The following is a 24,462-nucleotide window of genomic DNA, read 5'->3' on the forward strand; positions in this document are numbered from 1 at the left end:
TCAGGTGAACCCCTGTTGACAGATTTTCCTGAATGAACCCCATGGCTGAAAATAAATATGCACATAATGACATGCATAATTTCAAGATGGTACCCCAGCAGTGATAAATTTAGAATAGCAGCCTTGACCATATAGACAGTGTGGTGGAAAGTCTGTTAGACAGAAAGTGCAAAGTGAATTTTGGAGAAATTATTTTTCAAAATCCAAGATTTTTAAAACCAAATTACAACCCAAAACAACACTACAAAATTGGCAAACAGAAAAGAAGAATTGAAACAGAATAAAGATATACCTTTAGTTCTTTACACGGTGCAAACATGTCATTAAGAAAATTAAAACAAGATATCTAAGCAAGTAATTGAAAAAAAAACAACCAGAACATCTAAAAATTCCCATGTTTAGATTTTCACACTTCTTCCCTGCCATTATTGTTATTTTTATTTGGATGCGTGGTCAAACACCCAAGGGAGATAGTTTCGCATTCTTTTGTTATTTGCTTCGAAGAAGAAAAATCAGGGAGATTTGCAAAGCAGCATACGTGCCTTGCTGATCCATCCAAATACTTAGGCAAACACTCCAAGTCGGCTCGCATAATTTCTTATACGCGCTCCACCATTCAGATCTCTGATTCGCTCGGATCCAACCAATCAGAATATGCGTATAATCATCCTCAGATCAAAATGCAGACGATCTAGGTAAACCAAACCGTAAACATAAGAAATATCAAAATCAAAATATTGCGCCGCAGGCAAAAAAAATTTTCAAGAGGGATAAAATTTTCCCCACAGCATAGATTTTTAACATAATTTAAAATATCTTCAACCTATCAGCTCTGCCCCCAGTTCTATTACACAACACTCAGCCCCCAGTATTTTTTGAAAAATACAGACCCCAATCAATCAAAAATGATTTAGCCCCTCCCTAAACTCAGGGGGGGGGGTGCATTCTATGTCTAACGTGTCCAGAGAAAATCAGTTTGTTGGATATGCAACCAATGGAGCTATGAAGCATCCCCAACTGCTATGATTGATAATCTTAAGCTTCAAACATTTGATAAGAGACGACAAATCAACCAGTTATCAATGCTGTACCAATTCCACCATGGTCTTAAGTTCATGCCAAGTCAAACCATCAACCAACAACGGTGCACTAACTTACGTTTTCAACCTATACAAGACGCCATACTATGTTACACATATTCATTCTACCCGTACACTATAAACGAATGGAACAAACAACCAGCAAGTATTGTGAATTCTAGCTCTTTAGATATTTTTTATACAAATTTATCTCAAATAAGTTATTTTCTCTCTGAATCACTACATTTTCAAGTTCTTGAGTCTCGAGCTAATCTATCCTAATCTTACCTACATTCTATCTTTTTTTTGTTAAAGTCTCCAATACTAAGAACAATTTCAATCATTTTTAATTTATCATATTTATTTTTGAATAAACTTATTTATTATATATACATACATTTGATATTATTTTTAGCATAAAGTCATTTAAAACCTTTCCTGGTCACAACTTTCTCATAATGCTCTGAATTTCAACTATTTTTTTGTGCAAAGAATTTTACTCTTAATCTTCTCGCAAAATTCATTTTTCTTTTTGAAATTTCTCTTGCAGAGTTTCTGAAAATATTTTTTTTTTCTTTTTATGTTGCTTTTATTAGTGCTTCAGGGCTCGAAATAACAGTCGGACATCGGACATTGTCCGACCCAAATGGCTTCAAGTCCGACCCAAAAATCATAATTTTCAAGCTAAAGCAACCCTGATCGGACATTTTGTTCGACCCACTTGAAATCGTTATTCCGAGCCTTGGTGCTTTTAAATTGTTATTATTTAAGTTATATATATTTTTTAGTATATCTGGAAAAATGTACATATTTATGTACCCTTTAGATTAATTTATAGAAATAGAAATACGTCAAATTTTTTCTGTGCTGCCACGATCCTGAAGATGAAACAATATGGTGGAAATCAACGAAAATTCTAACAAGGAAATTCAACAAAATTATGGATATTGCACACCCAATAACTATTTAACAAACACCATCTTAGCAGATAACGATTTTTTTTCTTACAATGTAGGAGATGTGATAGACTTGTCCATTATGCTTGCTCTGAGCTCCCGGCATATCAGATTCAGCTTTGTCTGCAATATAAAAGCCGGCGCTTCGAATGTGGAAATTGTGTTACAATAACGCCACTCTTACTTGAGAGGATTAAAACAAGCAGACAAAAAGCTTGCAGTAACATCACGACAAAAGAAGCAGATAAAGATGAACATCATGGATTGAAATTAGGTTTCAGCGAGAGAATAATAAGACAAAAGAGAAAAGACAAGAGTCATATATGGAAAGTGAGAGGTATTCCTAGGGCTAAACTCTATTTAAAGAAATCTACGACGACGTAGCCTAATAATAAGACTCAATCGATTCTTTTTAGGAAAAGTAAATAAAAAGTAATCATGACTTTCTAGTTGACAAAGTTTGACATGAAGAGGAGGTGGTGACTTCTAACGTTAATTGAAGATGTCAGATGAGGAAGAAAGTTATGACGGTCTTGATGACGGCACTGAGGACGAAGATGAACTCTTAGATTGGCAACTTCAATTATGTTTCATGAAAAAGCGACACAAAGAGAAAATAAACTCTGTTGAATATCACCTCCAAACATGGAGACTAAAAGAAAGGGTTTGTATATTTTTCTTTAGACTCTTTGATAAAAGTAATGGATTTTGATTGGGCTAATTAGATTTTAGAATAGGTTATAGACACCAAACGTAAAAAACTGAGAGTTACTTAATCTAAGTATGAAATGGATTTGAGCATTTGGCAAGACAAGTAATCACAAATGAAATGGAAAGTTTATCTGTTAATCGTGGAACCTTTTTAACTTATACAATAGTTTAGTAGACAAACTTATTATGATCATTCTAAAATCTGTTGAACATAATATTTTGTTTTTCTTCCTAGATTCGAACTGTAAGTGTTGCACTCGTCCTATGTTTAAATGTTGGTGTTGACCCACCAGATGTCGTCAAAACAAATCCTTGTGCTAGAATGGAATGTTGGATAGGTATGACCATAGGATATGCTATGCCTCTTTAAATGCTCCCTTGCTTTGGTAATAAAAAAGAAGAATTTGTGGAAGAATAAAAATTTGTGATTTCTTTTGTTCAATTTATTTCATTTAAAACTGGTTTAGGGGCAGACTCTGTAATCTCTTTTGTGGTGATTTGATTTGAATTGCACTTCAGTAACGGGGGCTGAAATCACTTATTTCTTTGATTGTGTATCCCACTAAAACAAGTTGTAATATGATACAGTTGGCGCATTGATTCTTTTTGTGATCAAATCCTCTTCAAGTTTGCATCAATGTTCACAAAGTTTTTTTCTTTGGCTTTGTTTAGATCCATTAACATTGAACCCACAAAAAGCTTTGGATACAATTGGCAATGCTTTGCAACAGCAGTATGAAAGATGGCAGTCAAGGGTATAACATTGAATTATTTGAATTCTAATAGTGATACAACGTTGTTGTGCTCTCTTCTTTATGGTTTATTCATTGTTGTTAGAATTGTTTCTGTGGTCTGGGTTAACCCTGGTTTTATCAAAGTTTGATTACCTCAGTGGTTCTAGAGTTCTAGGGAGTCTTGAGTTTGTTAAGGGAAAAGTGTTTTATCAAGATACTGAAATATAAACAGCTTCTCGATTTTCTGTTTAGAGGGAATTAGATTTAGAACAATAATAAAAATAGCTTTGTTTGAAGATAACCATGTATTTATGTCTTAAATTTTCCAATAGGCAAGATACCGTCATAGCCTTGATCCTACAGTAGATGACGTGAAGAAGTTATGTACATCTTTGAGACGAAATGCTAAGGTATATTTATTTTCTTCCAATTTAAGTTTATTTCCTAGGTTGTTTCTAAAGATCGATTCGTCTGGAAAGGTTAAGATTTTATGGATGGTAAGAGCATTTTCTGCTTGACTTTTTAAGGAGGAGCATGTTTTGTTTCATTACAATGGTCATGGGGTTCCTCGTCCGACATTGAATGGTGAAATTTGGGTCTTCAATAAGGTATGTTTTGTTATCCCATTATTTAGCCTTTGGAGGCCATTTTTGTAGGTTGGATCCCTAACTTTTTTAGGCTATTTTAGTGAAAATTCGTCGGTTCTGCCCCCTTCGCTGGACTTCAATGGGTCTACTTATTTTTCATTCCCTTATCTTTAGAATTTTTGATTTTAGGCAATTTTTTCAGGTACCCTGTAAAATATGAAATTATAACCACATACAGGGGAGTTAAATATTTTTCAAGAATAGTCCAATATATATGACAGTAATTGATTTCTATTTAGAACTTCTATTTTATCATCCTATTTTAGCAATACACTCAATACATTCCATTATCAGTTTACGATCTTCAAACTTGGATGGGAAGTCCTTCTATTTATGTTTATGATTGTTCGAATGCAGGTTCGTCTCTTGTTTTATCCTTTTTTACTCAACTGAGTTTGAAAGGTAAATTTAAAGTTTGTCATCATTAAAAAATTTCTCATTTTACTAATATTTGGTTTCACTTGTTTCTATTTCTTTTCTTTTCTATTTCTATTCAATAATTCAGAGGGTACATACGTACAATTTCCTGAATGTAAAATAAAATGGTAATAAAATAAAATCTATCTAAATATAATAAAATCTAGAATTTAATCAAAAGGCAACCACTTTGGATTAAGAGGTAATTGAATATTGCAGAAAAAAAGAACTTAGATTACTGAGGAATTTATTGGTTACCAAAAAGAGCTACACAAAGAACTGAATTTTCACAAAGAACTGAATTTGGTCTGCTCTTACCTTCATCTATTGAAATATATCTTATCACATTTAGGTTTGATCCTTGAATCATTCAACCAATTCAAACAAACACGTGAGAATGATTATGAGGTTAGTTGATAAAATCTGAAAAAGAAGGCTCAGGAAGACATTGTTATGATTCCCTCCTTGCTGATCCGACCAGGGGGGGGGGTCAAGCAGTTAGTACAAGACACTATGCCCAAGTACTGATGCTTTAACATAATTTGCTTTAAAAAAAATCTAGATGAGAAACCCCTGTTATACTAAAAGCTTATTGAACTATAGAAGGCTGTCCTTTTAAAAAAATTTTGCATCCTGATATCTTTATTTAGAAACAGTTATCGCAAGGCGTTGCCAGTCCACAAATACCACCAGTTAGAAACTGTTTGCAAATGGCAGCTTGCGGTACAAATGAACTTTTACCAATGGTTCCAGACCTCCCTGCAGATTTGTTTACTGCGTGTTTGACAACACCCATGAAGGTGGCATTGAAATGGTAAAAAAAGTTTGATTGAAATTTTTTCCTATATCTTTCAAACCGTTTGCGGTTTTTACAGTCACAGAAGAGATTGGTCGTAGGCTATGTAAAGCGCTATGGGTTCAATCTCTGGCCCGCTTAGTCCTTGGCCCGCTCATAATGAAAAGACTTGAAAAATGATGCCTGTCAAATGCTTAACAATTGAAATAAAATGCTTATTAACGGTTATGGAAAAAATCCAGGGGGAAAGAATGCTGTGCTCTCCCCTTCTTTCGGATAAATATGTATAAAAGAGGAATGTTTGGGTTGCTTTGGACAAGGCTTTGCTACAAAGAATATTAAAGATGAGTGTTGACAATGAAACTGATTTTGGATACTTTGAAATTCTTTCACAGGTTCATAAGCCAGAAGAGCTACCACAATCTGGTGCCTGGCATCACCAACGAATTATTAGATAAGTAAGACACAATTTCTTATGTTGTAATCTGTCTTAAACTTTGTTTATGAATCCTATTATTATAATCTGTTTGATGATACGATTACTATTACTAAGGCATAGAGTACCTGAATTTTTAATCTATAATATACATTACTTACTTCAGTCTAAGTAAAGTATGGCGTCTCGAGTTTTTATTAGAGGGCCTAAAGTTGTCTTTCTGATGACATTGACAGAGGGAAAACTTTTTGGTTTTTAATCTACCACTGTATTTTAGGATTCCAGGACAACTTAATGACAGACGAACTCCATTGGGGGAATTGAATTGGATTTTTACTGCAGTAACTGACACTATTGCATGGAACACATTACCAAGAGGTATGTCACATGGTAGATTTCATTCAATACATGTATTATTATCAGAATTCGCATTATGGCTTCCTTGCCCAAATTGCAATATTTTGTATTTTGCAGCAACAAATTTGCATTTATTAACACTTCGTTGTCTTTCAGATTTATTTCAAAAACTGTTCCGGACTGACTCTATGGTGGCAAGTTTGTTCCGACATTTTCTGCTTGCAGAAAGAGTGATGCGATCATACAATTGTACACCGGTCACTTGTCCGAAACTCCCTTCTATGTATCACCACCCAATGTGGTAAGCCACTCAATCTCTCAAAATTTGCTGAAATTATTGGACATCATTTTCATTGTTGATTGTTGGGAAAGAAAACTTTAAAATTCATAACTATTAAACTGAGACGCGCCTTTTGAAAAGTAGTATTGGTTTAACGCTAATTGTTTGTTTATTATTCTTGCAAGATATCTACAATCAGTGCCATAACATATTGGCACTTTTGGCTAATTTACCATTTTACGAAAATTGAAGTTCGAGCGAGAATGTCAATTTCAGGCCTTCAACTTGATTTCATCGACTATTTCGATCTGGGAGGGATTTATTGGTTTCTAGGTTATATTTCAAGCCCTACTGGATCATTTTTGAACTTTTGGATCCTCACATCCTAAGGTCCCAATTTTAAGTCTAGCGTTAAAACTCTACCCTTGGAACCTACTTTAGAGCACTTGCGAATCGATTGTTGTTTCAACACTTCCCGGTGGATTTCCCTTTTGTGCCAAGTATTTTGTCACTGATTGCAGTAAAAGGGTAGCCTCAATCCTTACACCTGAGATCTCTTGATCCTGCTGTGATGGAAATTCTCCATTTTTACACCTATAACTTTAGGCAAGCATGGGACTTGGCAGTGGATCAGTGTTTATCACAACTTCCCGTCATCATCAACGATGAAAGTAAATACAAGAACAGCTCCTTCTTTGCAGAACATTTGACCGCTTTCCAAGTGTGGTTGGCTATGGGCTCATCGAGACGTGACCCTCCTGAACAATTACCAATCGTCTTACAGGTAAGCTTGTAGAATGTATCTTTTTTAAGTATTGCCTGAATCGCCGCTCTCTTTCCTACGTGAGGGATGCAGGGATGATACGGAAAACAAAGATTCGTTTTCATATTAAACCTGGTGTACTATTTATTTAATTTGGTGACTTTTTCTTTCTTGTAGGTTTTGTTGAGCCAAGTCCATCGTTTGCGAGCGCTAGACTTGCTTGGACGGTTTTTGGATCTTGGTCCTTGGGCTGTTGGTTTGGTATGTACAAAGAACATTCCATTTTCTAGACACTGATTTTTATAATTCTGAATTCCAAACGCGTCAAACGATCTTTAGACTACACGACTGGAACCTCGTGATCCAAATGGTTTTTTCAAGCCATATGCTGCTGAATAAAGTATATTTCTAACCGTTTTTCCTTTTTCGCTAGGCTCTCAACGTTGGCATCTTCCACTACGTATTGAAGCTGTTGCAAAGCACAGCTCGTGAAATACGTCCTCTCATGGTTTTCATCTGGGCCAAGATATTGGCTGTCGACAGTGTAAGAAAGCTTTTTCATTAAAATATAAATGGAAAAACATAACATTGAAAAATAGTATTTCTTAACAAAATTCAAACTTCAGTACAAATCATTAAAAATCGACAAAATTATTGTGCAAATCGTTTTTCCAACTCAAATGGAAATTCTACACTTTAAACATTACATCTTGTATAAAACGAAGACATAATTACCTCACACGCTGGCTTGTTTTGGCTCATTATAAAAAGCCTTTTTCCAATGAAATAGGTTCAACATGTTGTCATTTTCATGTGGTAATTTTTGTCTTTTGTATTTTATTGCTTTGTAATCGCAAACTTCTTTCCTCCTCTTTCTAGAGCTGTCAAATGGACTTGGTGAAAGCCAACAACCACAAATATTTTCTTTCTGTTCTGTCGGACCCTTACATGCCTGTAAGTATTCGCGTGTCTCTTCTCTCCTTGCAGTGATATGATATCATATTGAACCAAGAAAGGTTTATTTACTATGCTAGGTACCCTACCTCACTGGTTTTCCTCTCGTGAAACATCGACTATAACAGGGTTTTGGCCGATAATAATACTCTTTGGGAACGATTCAGACTGAAACACGTCCTTTTTCATTTCTCTTTGACGCAAATAGGAGGGTCTTTTTCTTGTTTCCTTGTACATCTTATATATAACCAGAGTGGATTATTTCTTTCAGCCGGAGCATAAGACAACCGGAAGTTTTGTTATAGCAAAAATTATCCATGATTATCCTGCTGGTCAGGTCAGTTGTGACATTTATTCTCTCACCAATACAACTTCTTTGAGATTTTTTGTTGACCTAGTTTCAAAGTATTGTTGAAAAGATAAATTGTAAAAAGATATTTCTACTATGGTTTCGTACATCGCAAGAATGAGTGTGTTGTTTCCCTAATTTGCATTCTCCAAGACACCCGATTAGCCAATCCGAGTAAAACCTGTACTATTTGTAACACGACAACAAGATGAAATTTACGTCACGTTGAAAAGCCTCTCTTTTTTCCTTCTGCGCATAATTCTCTGAAAACAAGGTCAACACTTGCGTTAAAATGTTTTGCCTTTAATACAGGAAGCATGTTTGAAAGGTAGTATGATCTCCATCTGCTTGGAACACCTGGATGAAACTCACCCTTTGTTACGACAATGGTTAGCTCTTTGTTTGGGTCTCATCTGGACGCAATGCGACGCTGCAAGGTGGTGTGCTATTAGAGACAGCGCCCAAGACAAAATTGCGAAGTTGTTGACTGATAACTTACCAGAGGTATCTCTCATTCTTTTTTCGACTTTTCCGGTCTATAAAGATTATTCTCGTCAACTTTCTTTTCGCAAATCATATCGGAGCTTGAAGCAAATCGTTCAAATTTAACATTTTTTTTGAGTGACGAGGACATAAAGGTTTGATCATTGATCATTAATCATTAATAATCTCACATACCCATTACCCACAAACCTTAAAATCTTTCCACCTATAGGTTCGAGCAGCGGCTGTATTCGCATTGGGACGTTTGATTTCAAACACAGGGAATCGCTCAGATCACGCGAACATGGTGGACCACAGTGTTGCTACCATGTTGGCTTCAACTGTTGGTAACGATGGTAGCCCTCTCGTCCGAAAGGTTCGATTACATGTTCTTTTTATTCAATCGATTTTGGTTTGAGTATACTCTAGAAGTCAAATATAACGCTATCCAACTTACGCTTGGATACAAAGCCAGGTAACTCCGATTAAAGTGCCGGGTAACGTGGAAATACTACAGTAATAGTTGGTCAAAATTCACTTTCCCAAAAGCTTCAAAAACATGTTTAACCCACATTTAAACGTTATTTCACTTGGTTTGAACAACTAACTTTCAAATTCTAAATTTTTATGAACTCTTCAAAATGTTTTAACGCCACTTTTTTCAGGAGCTTGTCGTAGCATTCTATGGTCTAATCGTGCAGTTTGAGCAAGCTTTCAGTGTGGTGGCAGTGCAATTCTTAGAAGAAGACAGGCGAAGAGACGTTCTCGGTTCCAGTCCCCATGAACCAGAAACAAAGAAAGGTTGGATCTTAGTTGCACAAGGTAGTGATGCAGCTTTCATGACCAGCACGGATAGTAGCACCCTCAAGAAACACCAAAGCTCAAGAGATGTACCAAGGATACCAAGTATGACTTTCTATAGTTTTTAAGGAGGATAGTTTTCATTGAGGAGAATTTTAGATAATTTTGCTTGCTTTCTATGACTATTGTTTGAAAGTATTTTAAATGTAACCGTTGCTCTTCTTTTGAAAATCATTCACTGGCTTGAAATAGAACGTTTAGATTAACATCTTCAATGACACAGTATTTCTCTTCATACTAATTTGCCACGTTTCAGGTTCGAGTCACAGCCGTCAGAACAGCCAAAGTAGTTCATTGGACAGTGAGAGTGGTGTGTTTTTGCGACCGCCGAGGACCACCAGTACCTCCTCTGGCTCCTCAACACTACATGAAACCGTCTACACAAGAGTCTGGAAGGTAACACTACATTCCTCTTTTTACGAGGTCAATATTTTAGACAATTGACTTTAGATGAAAGTTCAATTGGACTGAGGTTTGAGAAACACGAGAAACCTTAGGCTGGTTTCGCTACTTTGAAATCGTCTGTTTTGACCAAATACTGTGTATATTGTGGAAATTGTTTTTAGACTCGATCATGATCATCAATCATCATTTTTATTTTTGTTTGCTTTTCTTGCTGTTTTATTTATGTGTTGTTTTAACTTAAGGTGATGTTAAACCTGTCCGTGGATCCATACCCTGACGTTGCGGAAATGGCGAAGAAAGTCGTTAATAATGTCACTGTTAAGGTATACCGCCCACTTTTCAGGGCGTCAATTTTCTGTTTCTGGGACACGAGTGAGTTGACTTTTGCCCTGGAAACTCGTCTTTATAACTTGTGAATTATAGGGAGCTCCATTTGTTGACGTACGGTATCTAAGCTCACTTGAAATAATCTTCAAAAACTGATGCCTTCATGTTTCCAATGTTTTTATGTTGTTATTACTCATGTTAGCGCAACACTCGAATTTTGTTTCTATACTTGTTTCAAGAAGGATTCTCTTAGTTTTTTACTTCTCTACTTCTCTATTGTCTGCAGGCGACGATCGGTGCATCACAACCGCGAAGTAAGTCCAACCAAGGTTTCTATTCGATGCCTTCTTCACCTAACACAAGTGAATTCCTTCATCCGGACGCGCATTTGCATTTGGACAAGAGTTTCAGAAGAAGGTAAGCAGAGTAGGATTCCTACGCATAAATTTTATGACCGTGACTGACAATGTTTTATTTTTTGTTTTTCTCTCCGAACTGGTGTAAGACTTGGCTTATTACCAGTGTAATTACACTTTATTGACTTAACGCTTACCAGAAGTATGATCAACATTTACCACAAGGACAAATATTTCTTAAGTTCGGTTTACTACGCCAAATAAGACGGATTCATTTCAGTAACGTTAATTTTAACAACGATTAAGAAGTAACTCTATGACAAGCAACTCAATTCTTGGAACTAGATTTGAAAATCAAATTTAGAATGACTGGTTATTCTTCATTTACAGCTCATCTGCACAAGTGAACAGTACAAAGAGTACACCTTCAGCACCCAGTACGCCGCAACCGAGCACCACTAACGTGCGATCAGGACCCAACACACCTGATGCGGTGCGCATGAAACGCCTCTCAACAAGCTCCGTACCAAACATCAATCCCCACTCCATACTCTTCCCCACAAAAAGAAGAAATTTCGATAAAGGTACTCGGTTTTATCTTTCATTTGATTTGTATCTTAAAAAAACGTTTGATAATTATAGTTACCTTGACCGTCTATATGTGGAAAGTTTATGTTGGGTCCATTTGGGAATTATTCGGCTATTCAAGTTGGAAAACAGCAGACGTGGTCGTAAATAACAGGGAAAGTTAGTATAACTTCCAATTAACTGTACCAACGGATCATCTCTCTTTTACTTGAACGATTTCCCTCTGTATCCCGACTTACTGTATCTTCTTTTGAGCAACCTTAAACGTTAAACTAACATGAGAAAGAGACACACTTTAAAACACGGTGTTCTTACAGACGATATCTTTTCTTTTGGTGAATGTAGGGCCGGACACCGCACCAGTCGCCGAAGAAGATTCCTCAGAGTCGGATGAAGAAGAGCCACTGACCACAAAACCCGTCCTCGTACAAACTAAGTATGTAATATCAATATTTTTCTTCCATTCCCTTCTCAGTAGAAGGATCTACGGAATTAGCGAGTGTTTCTGCCGGTCAAAAAATCATTTGATAAGAGGTTTTCTTTTTGAAGCCATAAATTTAACCATTTTTGACGATCAAGTACCATATGTGCACAGCATCCAAGATTGAGGAGCATACAAAACCAAAGGATAGGCATTTCTGCACTAGAATAATACTAAAACGTTCACTTTTATCGTATCACTCTTGTCGCTATGATTTTCTTTTCAGGTTTTACGAATGGTGTTGTGGGTATTTCGCACAATCGGTGATGAAGCCCAACGTTGAACTGGACCCCAATAGTCCACAATTCATTGAACGAGAATGGAGGTTTTTGCGCAACTCCAAAGTACGAACCCAATCCGCGAAACAAATGCGCGAAGCACGTGAGTCAAAATTTTACTTTAGTTTTGAATTTTTGTAAAAATGTTTTCTTGCACTTCCACCTTGATTAACAGTTAGTTCCCTTGAGTTTATTTGTATCGTAAGAGGAGCTATATGAATTTTCAGCCAAATCCAACGATTGGTTACTGGTTATTTCATAAACTTCCTCTATCCTCTTTGTGACCTTGCATTGTTTTCAATTTCATATTATTGAAAATTCCATCGTTTCAGCGCCCGCTCGATTGGACGATGAGCTCTTCATCAATAAAAACATACAACCACCCTGTGTCATCAAATTCCACCCTTACGAACCTCACCTGGCAGTGGCGGACAAGACGGGCGTTTCGATATGGAATTATGAAGCAGGCTCCAAATTGAACCACTTTGTCAACGGAAACCCGAAGACGAGTCGCATCACTTCACTCAATATATTGAACGAGCATGATTTGTCGCTACTTCTCACCGGCTCAGGTATATATGTAAACGGCTCAGAGGCGCTTAAAATTAGACCCAATGATATACTAAAATAAAAAAATATTGTTCAAATTCCTAGTCTTGTGACTTCTCATTGGTTCTTTTGAAGCTCAACAGGTTTCTTACTTAGAAATATTTATACGATAACTAACTTGAATTCCAAGAGGAGATGCTATATTTTATTGTATATATTTTTCAGACGATGGCGCAGTTCGAATATGGCGTAATTACTGCGACGATGAAAATGGTCGTTTGAAACTTGTTACCGCATGGACAGCCCTCAGTGGAATGATCCCATCGCAAAGAGGTAATAGACTCAACACTCTTTCTTATGAAAGTCAAACCCCTCGTTTTATGTCACGGTTTTATGTCACCCCTGTGCGACCTGCCCAAGTGATATTCTGGGTCATTTAACCATCACAAGTACAACATTACCAAGACGATATCAAAACTGAGTTGCCCAAGGGACTTTTCTTCATTTGAGCAACTAATAGAGTTCATTTGGGAATGCCGAAATCGGAACGCAATGACCTTGAAAACTGACGGTGGCAATTCGTTTCATGAATTGTAAACCACATTATTCCTTTTGTAGGTGCCGGCTCTGGCCTGGTGACGACGTGGGTGCCACAATCGGGAAGTCTTCTAGCGTCCGGCGACGTTCGACTCGTTCGTGTATGGGATGCGCATCGTGAGCTGAAAGTCATGGTAAAAAGAATGCGTGAACTAGGTTTTAGGGTTACGTGTGGCTCGGTTTTTTGGAACTCTTCCAGATATGCTCCCATATGGCCTAGAACTGTCGATGTACCATAATCGAGTTTTCGAAACCTGTCGTAAAGTACTTGAAGATATCTCAATCCCATTTATTTTCACTTAATAGTAATCGTTCTAATAGTGTGGGAATCTCATTTGCCTCTTGGATGTAAAATCTGTCTAAAACTCACTCTAAAAGCGATTTAAAGTTCTGATTTTGATTCCATTTTGCTCTCATAACCTTAAATTTTATAAATATCAAAGAAATTACAAGATGCGGGAAAATCAAACGGTGCACGAATACCCAATTTTAAGCGGTTGATTAAGGGCGCGAAAATAAAGGTGCTCGATGGGATTAAGGTATTCGTTATTTTGTCCTTGCTATTTCACCGATGACTTATTTATTTTTTTACAGGACATCCCAACGGGGGCAGACAGTTGTGTGACTAGCATGTCATGTGATCCCATGAATCAAAACATTCTGGTGGCTGGTCTCGGTGATGGTTCAGTACGTCTTTATGACCGAAGGTTACCAGCTGACGATTGGTAAGTAGGTGAATGGTGAAGAAACCTTCAAAAAGAATACCCTCCCCTCCTCACCAGGTCAAGTTTTGGCCTTCCTCTTAGCAAATAGCCAGAGGATTCCCTGGATCTAGGGCCTTTAGTAAACAAATTTATCTGAATAGAGAGTAAAAGCAAAATCATCTTTGGACGGATAAAGATTCGCCATTTCATTTTAAATTAAATTTGACCGTTTGCCTGAGCGTTCGTTCTTCTTTACGTTATCAAGAAATAATGGTTTGAAATGCTTTGGGAAAATGAAATAACCCTTTAATTGAATTTGTTAGGGTGAATTAGCGAAAGAGAATAGTCCACTTCGCTGATCTTAATAAACTCTGGACCAAGCTATATCCGCCATTTTTGGTCGGAGTTTTTTTCGAAAGGGAGTCTTTTCCACAAAGAAGTCATTGTAGTGTTAAAATCTTGTCTTAAGACAAACGGCGCTACATCACTACTGTGGAAGCGAATTATACTTCCTCTTGCACCCAGATGATGATTTCTAAAGTTGACAACAATTCCCATTTTTGTTCATTCAGTCGTGTGATGACGTTACGTGAACACAGCACGTGGGTGGTCAATGTTCTTTTCAATCGAAACAATGATAACGACCTCACCACCAATAACATCATCAGTGCTAGGTAGGTATTTTTTAGATTTAAAGTTTTTCTTTATTGGACATATTTTCGACTTAGGATTTAAGTCCGGGAAAATCGCAAAAATTACCCTGGAAAATCATGGAATTCCAGTTTCATTTAAGACCAGTAAGCCTGTTAAAGTCTATTCTTATAGTTTCTTCTGGATAAATCTTTGCAAATATTTTCATTGTGTTGGCTGGTGGAAAGAATGGTTTGAGCTTCCTTAACAATAGCCCAAATGAAATGTGCAGACTATAAATTATTTTCAAAAGTTTCTTTGTTATGTCTGCACGGTTCAATTCTGAAAATCATACCACTGTAGCTTTTGGAGAGGTCTTTAGTGATGTAAACTGCTAATCCATTATATGCCACACTACATACACTGTCTCTCAAAAATATAATAAATTCAATATGTTAATACAAAAGAAAAATTGACGTTTTGAGTGGAAAATTATATTTATAAAAGTTTCACAGTTTTGTTAAAAATCAAAGAATTTATTTTGGTATTGCATGTAATGAGTCTTATCTACGTGTTACGGCTCTCGTAAAGAAGTATGCACGCCACGTCGCGCTTTTTTTACTTGATAACATCAGTAGAAACATAAGAGTGCTGCCAGCCATGATTTGATATAGTGTCGATAGAGGTGGTTTGATCAGGCAACTCCGTATTTGACGTTTGCTTGGAATAGGCAATTACCGGATGCGATTTTTGGACCTACCCCGGTGGAGGTCCTATAAATTAACCTGTGTTTGTTCGTTCGTCCGTCCGTTCGTTCGTCTGTTCGTCTGTTACCAACTTTTCTCAGGATTGAATCATAGGAATCTTTTGATTTTTGGTACAAAGGTGCAAAATGGTGGTGGCCAAAATGTGACGGAGCCCGATTTTCGATAAAAAATTTTTTTGGGCCAATTTGGGCCAAAAAAAGGCTAAAAAACGGGTTTTTTAGACTTTGTGAAAAATTGGGTCATTAATTTTTTCTGATTTTTTGTATGAAAGTAGGGTACCATCATAGGTAAAAGATGGCTCAAGCAGATTTTCGCAAAAAAATTTTGTTGGCTCAAAAAACGCATGTTTATCTATAAGAATCACTATTAATAAGCATACATCAATGTTCTTATAGTCAAATTACTCAATTTTTTTATGAGATGGATGTTTTTTTTGCTCATGAGGGCTTACTTTTAGAGAGTATGTGTGTTTAGACATGAAATTTTGGTTGCTTAGCGTGTTTTTATAGAAATTCGAATTCGGTATTTTTTTATAAGCACATTATCAATTACTTAGGTATTAGCTTTTCTTGAGATTAGCTCTTTCATTCTTTATGATTTTTTGCACAAAGATGCATAACTTTAAACCCTTAAATGTGACGGAGCCCGATTTTCGAAAAAAAATGTTTTTGGGCCAATTTGGGCCAAAAACGGCTAAAAAAAGGGTTTTTTGGACTTTGTGTGAAACATTGGATCATTGTTTTTTTCTGATTTTTTACATGAAAGTAGGTAAAAGATGGCTCGAGCAGATTTTTGTAAAAAAAGAATTTTTCAGCTAAAAAAACGCATCTTTATTTATAAGAATCACTATTAATAAGCATACACCAATGTTCTTAGCCAAATTACTCAATTTTTTTATAAGAAAGATGTTTTTTTTTGCTCACGGAGTCCTGAATATGAAAGATTATTTCAAGAGCATGAAATTTTGGTTTCTAGACGTTTTTTTTATTAGAAACAAACGACTAATTTTAATAGATCGTCACTATTTCTGTTCTGAATGATTGTTTAACGGTCATGCTCACGTAGATATCAATTAATTACATTTGTTAAATGCATAACCAGGTAGGTCCATAAAAGTATCACTTGTTCATCATAGAATCTGAATAGTTGTGATGGTTCTGTTATATTTATTCGATAGTGTCGAAGGAGACATCAAATTTTGGGATCAGCGATTAACAAGTTCAGTGAAGACAATTGCTAGTGAAAAAACGGTGGTCGGTCTCACTTGCTTTGATGTGCACCAACAAGCTGATCTCATCGCATGGTATGTACACCCTTCTTCTTCCACTTTGTTTAAATAAGCATACCAAATCACATGTAGCAAAATGGTATTAGGCCGTGGCCAGTGGATTTAATTGCTAAAACTTCAAAAATAAAGAAAAAATTGAAAATGTCCGTGACCAACTTTTTGATATGTTTCCTAGTCAAGTTGAGGGTGCTGATTCCGAATTTGAATGTTACCAAGCTTGTAAAACCGCAGTTTTGTGGCATAAGTTGCGATTTGTGGGTTTTCACAGGTTTTCAGGCAAAATTGTAAGCCCTAAAAATTCATCATTCATGATTTTTGGGGGGTCTTCAAAATCAAAAAAAGACCTATACCACCTGATAGAGCTCTTCAAACTGAGCAAAAAAATGTATTAGATCAAAGTCTCAACTTTTCTTGATAGAGCTCTTAAAAATGTATTAGATCAAAGTCCCAACTTTTCTTGATAGAGCTTAAAACTGTATTAGATCAAGTCTTTTTCTTGAATAGAGCTCTTAAAAATGTATTAGATCAAGTCTCAACTTTTCTTGATAGAGCTCTTAAAAATGTATTAGATCAAAGTCCCAACTTTTCTTGATAGAGCTCTTAAAAATGTATTAGATCAAAGTCCCAACTTTTCTTGATAGAGCTCTTAAAAATGTATTAGATCAAAGTCTCAACTTTTCTTGATAGAGCTCTTTTCTAAAGCTCTTAAAAATGTATTAGATCAAAGTCCCAACTTTTCTTGATAGAGCTCTTAAAAATGTATTAGATCAAAGTCTCAACTTTTCTTGATAGAGCTCTTAAAAATGTATTAGATCAAAGTCTCAACTTTTCTTGATAGAGCTCTTAAAAATGTATTAGATCAAAGTCTCAACTTTTCTTGATAGAGCTCTTAAAAATGTATTAGATCAAAGTCTCAACTTTTCTTGATAGAGCTCTTAAAAATGTATTAGATCAAAGTCTCAACTTTTCTTGATAGAGCTCTTACTCCAACTTTTCTTGATAGAGCTCTTAAAAATGTATTAGATCAAAGTCTCAACTTTTCTTGATAGAGCTCTTAAAAATGTATTAGATCAAAGTCTCAACTTTTCTTGATAGAGCTCTTAAAAATGTATTAGATCAAAGTCTCAACTTTTCTTGATAGAGCTCTTCAAATTGAGCAGAAAAATGTATTAGATCAAAGTCTCAACTTTTCTTGATCAAAAGTTATAGACTTTTTGTGGTCAAAAAATGATTAAAAACAGGGAATTTTCCCACAATATGCATGATTTATGCAAAATTATAGCACTTTTTGACAACAAAAACGCCCATAACTTTTGATCAAGATAAGTTGAGACTTTGATGTAATACATTTTTTGCTCAGTTTGAAGAGCTCTATCCACGCAGATCCACGTGGTATAGATATTTTTTGATTTTGAAGACCCCCCAAAAATCGGGTTTTCAAGCTTGATAACATTTAAATTCCAAATCAGCACCCTCAAATTGACTAGGAAACATATCAAAAAGTTGATCACGGACATTTTGAAAAAAGTGAAACGTTTTTGGGCCACTGGCCACGGCCTATATGATATGGTATGGTATGGTGATACAGTTACCATATTACTTTTTTTAAATGCCCCCCTCTTTTAAACACCCCCTCGAATAAACCCTCCTAAAAACCGAAAAATGTATTAATAAGTAAGTAAGTAATCCGGTATACAGCTGACGCTAATTCGGTTTTCAAGAAAAATTGAATTTTCATCGAATAAGGGAGTGTATCGTGTCGAATTAGAGAGCGTCAACTCGAACAACTTTATAAAAGGTTAATTGCTTGTGGGTTACAGTATATGGCCCCCAAAACGGAGACGGCCCCCAAAACGGAGGTTTTCATTAAAATGAAGATTCTGACTTGTAGATTTATCAGAATTAAACGATTTTTATTTATTTAGAAAGAATGATGGTTATACTAAAAAATGAGCATGTTTTTGATGGTTTGAGATGGATTCAAAATAACATATTTGCGTCTAAAGGAAATATTTTAACACCAAAATTAGATAAAAATTGCATATAACTCACTCTAGCACCTTGGATATTGAAAATAAGTTATGAAAACGGGGTATAGGAAACTTTCTACACCTAATGCCGTTCAGAAAATGCAAAAACATCTGTGACTTTAGAGGCTGGGTAAAAGATATAGCATCTTGAAGGTCAACCAGTATTTTGGAGCCCTAGAATCAGCATTGACAAAACCGAAAATTCTAAATATGAGAAAAAGCAAAAAATCTTGGAATTCTATTCCTATCACCTTGAGTTAATAGTTTATAACAAAAAATTAACATTATTATAAAATGTTTCGCTGAATCAGCAAAAACGGCAAATTCTGTCATTTTTTTGCAAAATATAGGAGAAAAATATCTTTAAAGCTTAATATTTTCAGTTTCAGTTAAGCTTTTTTTCTAAAATTTTCACAGCTTATTCCATACATGAATGGAACTATTTCGAAAAGAGATTTGTTTTCAAAAACTTAATTAAGACGTTGTTAAATCAAAATTGTCATTTTGAAAATTTCTAATTTTTCAGTTTGGACTTTGCAATATCGAAAATCTTGAAATATTTCATAAAAATCATAAATTTACATCCATCGGGTCGTAAATTTAAGGGAAAACACAAATATGTTCATAGTTTTTCCCCCTATTACCACTGGGCTTAATAATTTGATTTTAACTACACCTCCGTTTTGGGGGCCCCAAACCTGCATTTTGACAACCAGGGGTATACTGTAAAAATTTTATCAAATAAATTTATGCCCAAAACCCTCTAAATCATATTTCAAAACTATGGTCAAAATTGCGTATTCATATCTTAAAGATATCTCGAGAAATCGCTAAAATTTCAAACCTCCATTTTGGGGGCCATTAGAAAAAAGCTACCTATCTTTAAGCGATTGAAAAATATTGTTGAAATTGAAAATTTTGAAAAAGAACTTCCAGGAAATAAAGTAGAGATGTTAAAGGTTTTCATGCAGCAAAAATGTTTGTAAAATCTCTTTTCCTCTAGATTTGAGAGAAATTTCAAATTTGATCGCCGTTTTGGGGGCCACATACTGTATTCTTTTTTTGTCGAAACGGAAAAGATTTGGCCCCGGTCTGAAAATCTTAATGCTTTCGATTTCGATAGGTGTGATATGAAAGCATTGAATTTTTTTTCGTACAAAGAAAATCCTTAATGAGTGGTCTTGATAAATGAGTCTGTTACTCATAATAGTTTTGAACACAGAATTATTATATTTTCTTTGGATTGAAAAAGTTCCGCTCCATAAAAAATTTGTTTGGTTTTCCTTCTTCAACAATTTACACAAATATAACCACCGTCATCGTTTATCTACCCTATGTATTTTACTCTTATCGGAGCACCAATGGGCTGCTCCATTAAATTTCCATACAGGGGGGTGGACGAACCTTTTCAAGTGAAAACAAATTTCCTGGAAAAGTGTAGATATCCCCTGGAAAGTGGCAAAATTTTCAAAAGAACCCTTGGAAAAAATTATTTTCATGTCTTAAAGTGAGGGTAGACGAACTAAAATCAGTTGTTCACCCCCTGGAAATTCAAGAATAACTTTTTACCCGCTGGAAAAATGAAAAAACACCTCTTTAGACCTCCTGGAAATTCTTCTCGGATTACCCCCTGAAAATGTTCGTCCACCCCCCCCCCCCCCCCCCCCTGTATGGTCATAAAATGGAATGACCCAATGAAATAGCAAAGGACGTATTTGTTGAGCTGTTTCTAAAAGTTTTCGAAAGCTCTCCAATAGCTATTTACAAGACTTAAAAAATGGGTGAAATGGGAAAAAAATCTGACCAGAACACTCAGAACAAACATTGAGAAAAGCATATACACAGTTGCGGAAATATAAGATTCTAGACAGGCCTGTAGAAGGGGGGAAGTTACCCATTAAAGACCAGCTTAAAGTAGAATTTGAACAACTATATTAATATAATGACATCCCCTTTCGAACACCTGATTTCATAGAGAAGAACTTCCCATTCAAATCTCTATCTTGATATTTTGTTTACTCTGTGCAACAGATATGGGCGGTCTCGTAATATCTAAATATTTTCCGAACGAAAACTCATCAAAATGATTATATTCGTTTAAGAGGAAGGTTAAAGGGGAATTTCTTGCTGAAAATTCTCAACGGGTGACTACCCTATCCCTTTGACACTCTAATGAAGCCTCGGTTTTTATGCTGTTTTTTTATTTTTTGGGCCCTGGCACCAGTTTGTTTTTTTCCCAAACGAGGTTAAGGCAGTTGGGGACTTAAAAAATTGTCAATTTACAACTGCAGCCAAACCTGAGAAAACGAAAGTGATTTATATCTCGAGATAGGAAAGTTTTCAGACCCAACTTTTTATCTTAAAATTTATTAGTATCAGATTTCCGATCGATTGATATATGATAAGCCTATATTTGGGCTGGAAGAATTTTCAGTTTTCCCTACGGGGGTCCAATGACCAAAAGTCCACCATCATGGATACTCAGGTGAGAAATCCAGGTGGCCCAGAAAATTAAAACATTCTTATTACCATAAGGAACAAGAAAAACTCCAAGAAAGTTATAGTCCACCAAATGGATAAGATACTTCCCGGCTCGCTACCAGTCTAATAATTACAATTTTTAAGAATCATGTTAAGCCTCAGAGAATTTGTTCAATTTTTCTTCTGTTAGAAAATTTTCGTCGGGGAAAAATATTCGTCACTTGCTGGTAGTTGGTAAACGCATTAAGGCTGGGGAAAATTTTCGTCGGGGAAAAATATTCATCACTTTGCCAAAATTTCGTCACTTTTCCCCGACGAAGTTTTCCCCGATAAGGTAATCATTTATTTACTACGATGAGCTTTTGAAACACTTTTTGTGCTTTCGTTTTCCATATGGTTTGTTGTTAATACATCTGCTTCTTCTTCGTTTTCAGCGGATCGGCCAATCAGAGCATCAAGGTGTTGAATATGGAGGGTGAGACATTAAGTAATATACGTTACCATGATGGCTTCATTGGTCAACGTATTGGACCACTGAGTTGTCTCGCATTCCATCCTTATTGGGTAAGCAGTCACTAAGATATCTAATATAACATACTGGGTTGACCTTCGATGTTTCTGTCTGATCTATCTAACCATCTTTAAAAAGTAGAGAAAAGTTTGGCACCGGTAATATATTTAATCGAGACTTCTTCTTCTTCTTCTTCTTGCATCCCACCGTTTTAATTGTTTTGCCCTATCGAGTTTACCAAATCTCTGATTTACCTGAACAATAATGATGCAATGTTGTTTTGCCACTCATGCAAATTCGAACCCAGTCGCTTGTTGATCAGTTTTTTGGATAAGGATTCATGGGGAAGAGAAATTTAATATTAAACTCAATTTTACCACTTCTGTTCACCAAACTATTATATGTAACCATTCTCCTTACTACCCTCATCTCAGATTTCCAAGTTTATTGATTTGCAAACACTGCACAGTGAAATATAGACCTCCATGCTGACTTTCTGTCTCATTTTTCTTACAGACATACTTGGCAGCCGGAAGCACAGACAGTTTCTTGTCAATGTATTCCTGTCAAAAACCAATGGCTTTGAGGTTAGACGAGCTTGGGATATGAGTAGCAGGTATACGCTGAGTTTCTGATTGTGTGTATGGGCTAGATATGCTTTGTTGGGCTGTCGCGGAGGATCACAGGGTTTCTCTAGTCTTAAAAGCTATATAGAGAAGCTTTCATTTAGCTTGCGTTTTGCATGCTCCGAGCAAATCAATTTTTTTTGACAAAATCAATTTCGCATGCCATCGCCAGGATCGTCAAGATTTCATTCGTTTGACACTTACGTGTTTGAGCTTTTGATACTATGGCTCCTCCTGTTTTTTCTTATTGTCCACCCCCAATTCATATCTTGCTACCCTTTCCTCGCCTATTATAGCCTAACTTAGCTCCAGTTTTGTTTCCATCAAGCACTGCCAAAGGTATTTCACCACTTTAAAACCTGGAAATTAAAAGTAATCTAAGCAGCATAAGCATCTACAAGAACCTTCGAATTCTAAAGGACAGCTAAAAAAATCTTCGAAAGCCTGGAAAACATGATTTTAATCAATGGTGACCTCACAGAATCTCGGGTCATACTTTTGAAAGGTTTAGAATGTCCGATTAAAGAACTTTTCAAGATGGAGAATACTTCGTGGAAATCATTGGATATTATTATAATTCAGTGTTGGTGAGAAAAAAAACACTTCAATGAAAAAAAAATGATTGTAGATAACAAATTTGGTCCCTGGGACCTGGGACCTAATACGCCACGCAGATGGTAATCAACGACTTCTAGTTTATTAAATACGCGCTGTAAATATGTTGCTTTTTTAAATATTATTCAATATTTTCAAACCTTTGTCTTTTTTGGTTTTATTTCGTTTTGATTTTTTGAGGTAGAATTATTAGTGCAATCTCTATTGTTTTGATGTCGGGTTGATTTATCATAAAATCTTGATTATATGAATTTTTGCCCATACTGTCTGTCTGTCTGTGTATAGAAATTAGTGCATTTTTATTCTAAAGTGAAATGACTTTCACGATATTTTTTTTGTTAGACCTTTATTATATATATTTTGATATGAAATTTTATGACAATTATATACATTTTAGATCCAATTGAAATTATAAACATCGAGAGTAGATTTCATTCCAAGTACTCTGTTTTTGAGAGGGTGTGTGTATCGAGGGATGTTGATTTGGACACATCATTACACGACGACTAATTTTGGCTCTTAGGCAAAATTGAGTGCTGGGTATGTGCGGACAGTCGGGGTCGGTTTTTTTAACCTTTCAAAGTCTCGCTAAGGGTTGCAAAAATCAGAAAGTTTTAATTAGTCAATCTAAGGGTCGTTTTTTCACAAACTCGAGTCAAAGAAAGTAAACAGTCAAGAAAGTAAGAAATTTTTTCGAAAGTATTGGAGAATTTTTTATTTTGAAAATCGAAGAAATTTTTGTGAACATTTCTCTCCAGGGTCACCTTTTCAGCAAAAATCAGTCTCTCTGAGAGTCGGTTTTCGGAGGTCCATCCTGCACATACCCCTCAACCGCCAACCCTAGTACCCCCTCCCCCCCGGGATTGGATTGATTGTTGGCTGCCGTTTCGACTCCCACGTCACGACGAACAAAAAAGTCATCATCCATGAGGTGCGAAATTATAAAATGATGTGGTTGTTTTTGTCAATGGTCATTAAATTCCTTAGCCAGAATACAAAAACTGTATTTTTTACGGTCACTTGAAACTTGAAATTTCAAGGTTCGTTTTTCAAATTCCTTTCACGACATTCCAAGATCTTTCAGCAAGGTGTAAACTCAATAGTTAAACTATTTGTAGAACTTGAGAAGATAGGACTCAAACGCTGTCAATTTATCTTGTTGTGCTCTCGGTATATACACGAGGCTGTTTGACATGTATGTACACTTGATTGTCATTATTATTGCATAATGCTTGGCTTGTAATCAGTAAAGCACCAGGTTTTTTGTAAGCAACTCCAATTTTCGGGTCATGGCTTGGGTTGCTGAAGATTCTAACTCATTTTTTTGAAAAATTTACTTTGATCATCCCTGATATTATACAATATTTATACTTGATTTATAATTGATTGGGTATTATCTAAAAAAC

General features: G+C 35.8%; 1 protein-coding gene across 2 annotated transcripts; it reads left to right on the forward strand.

Moving 5' to 3' along the window:
* The first annotated feature begins 2,449 nt into the window (after window positions 1-2,449).
* On the forward strand, window positions 2,450-23,478 carry LOC136801869 (regulatory-associated protein of mTOR-like). 2 transcript variants are annotated; one of them, XM_067058533.1, is made up of 34 exons: window positions 2,450-2,699; window positions 2,982-3,084; window positions 3,419-3,501; window positions 3,813-3,890; window positions 4,008-4,088; window positions 4,394-4,484; window positions 4,897-4,952; window positions 5,195-5,358; window positions 5,736-5,798; window positions 6,054-6,154; window positions 6,290-6,434; window positions 7,020-7,197; window positions 7,354-7,437; window positions 7,610-7,720; window positions 8,056-8,130; window positions 8,402-8,467; window positions 8,792-8,983; window positions 9,195-9,338; window positions 9,628-9,868; window positions 10,080-10,219; window positions 10,471-10,551; window positions 10,842-10,972; window positions 11,302-11,495; window positions 11,845-11,935; window positions 12,207-12,361; window positions 12,591-12,830; window positions 13,033-13,140; window positions 13,426-13,538; window positions 13,999-14,129; window positions 14,681-14,782; window positions 16,683-16,808; window positions 21,739-21,868; window positions 22,332-22,431; window positions 22,738-23,478. In XM_067058533.1, the coding sequence occupies exons 1-33, from the start codon at window positions 2,538-2,540 to the stop codon at window positions 22,422-22,424; spliced, it is 4,053 nt and encodes a 1,350-aa protein (XP_066914634.1). In that variant the 5' UTR covers window positions 2,450-2,537; the 3' UTR covers window positions 22,425-22,431; window positions 22,738-23,478. The 2 variants fall into 2 exon arrangements, with proteins under 2 accessions (XP_066914634.1, XP_066914633.1); XM_067058532.1 differs by having other exon boundaries at window positions 22,332-23,478.
* The last annotated feature ends 984 nt before the right edge of the window (window positions 23,479-24,462 follow it).

Source organism: Clytia hemisphaerica, unplaced genomic scaffold, assembly GCF_902728285.1.
Source record: "Clytia hemisphaerica strain Z4C2 unplaced genomic scaffold, Clytia hemisphaerica genome assembly, whole genome shotgun sequence".
Taxonomy (NCBI): domain Eukaryota; kingdom Metazoa; phylum Cnidaria; class Hydrozoa; order Leptothecata; family Clytiidae; genus Clytia; species Clytia hemisphaerica.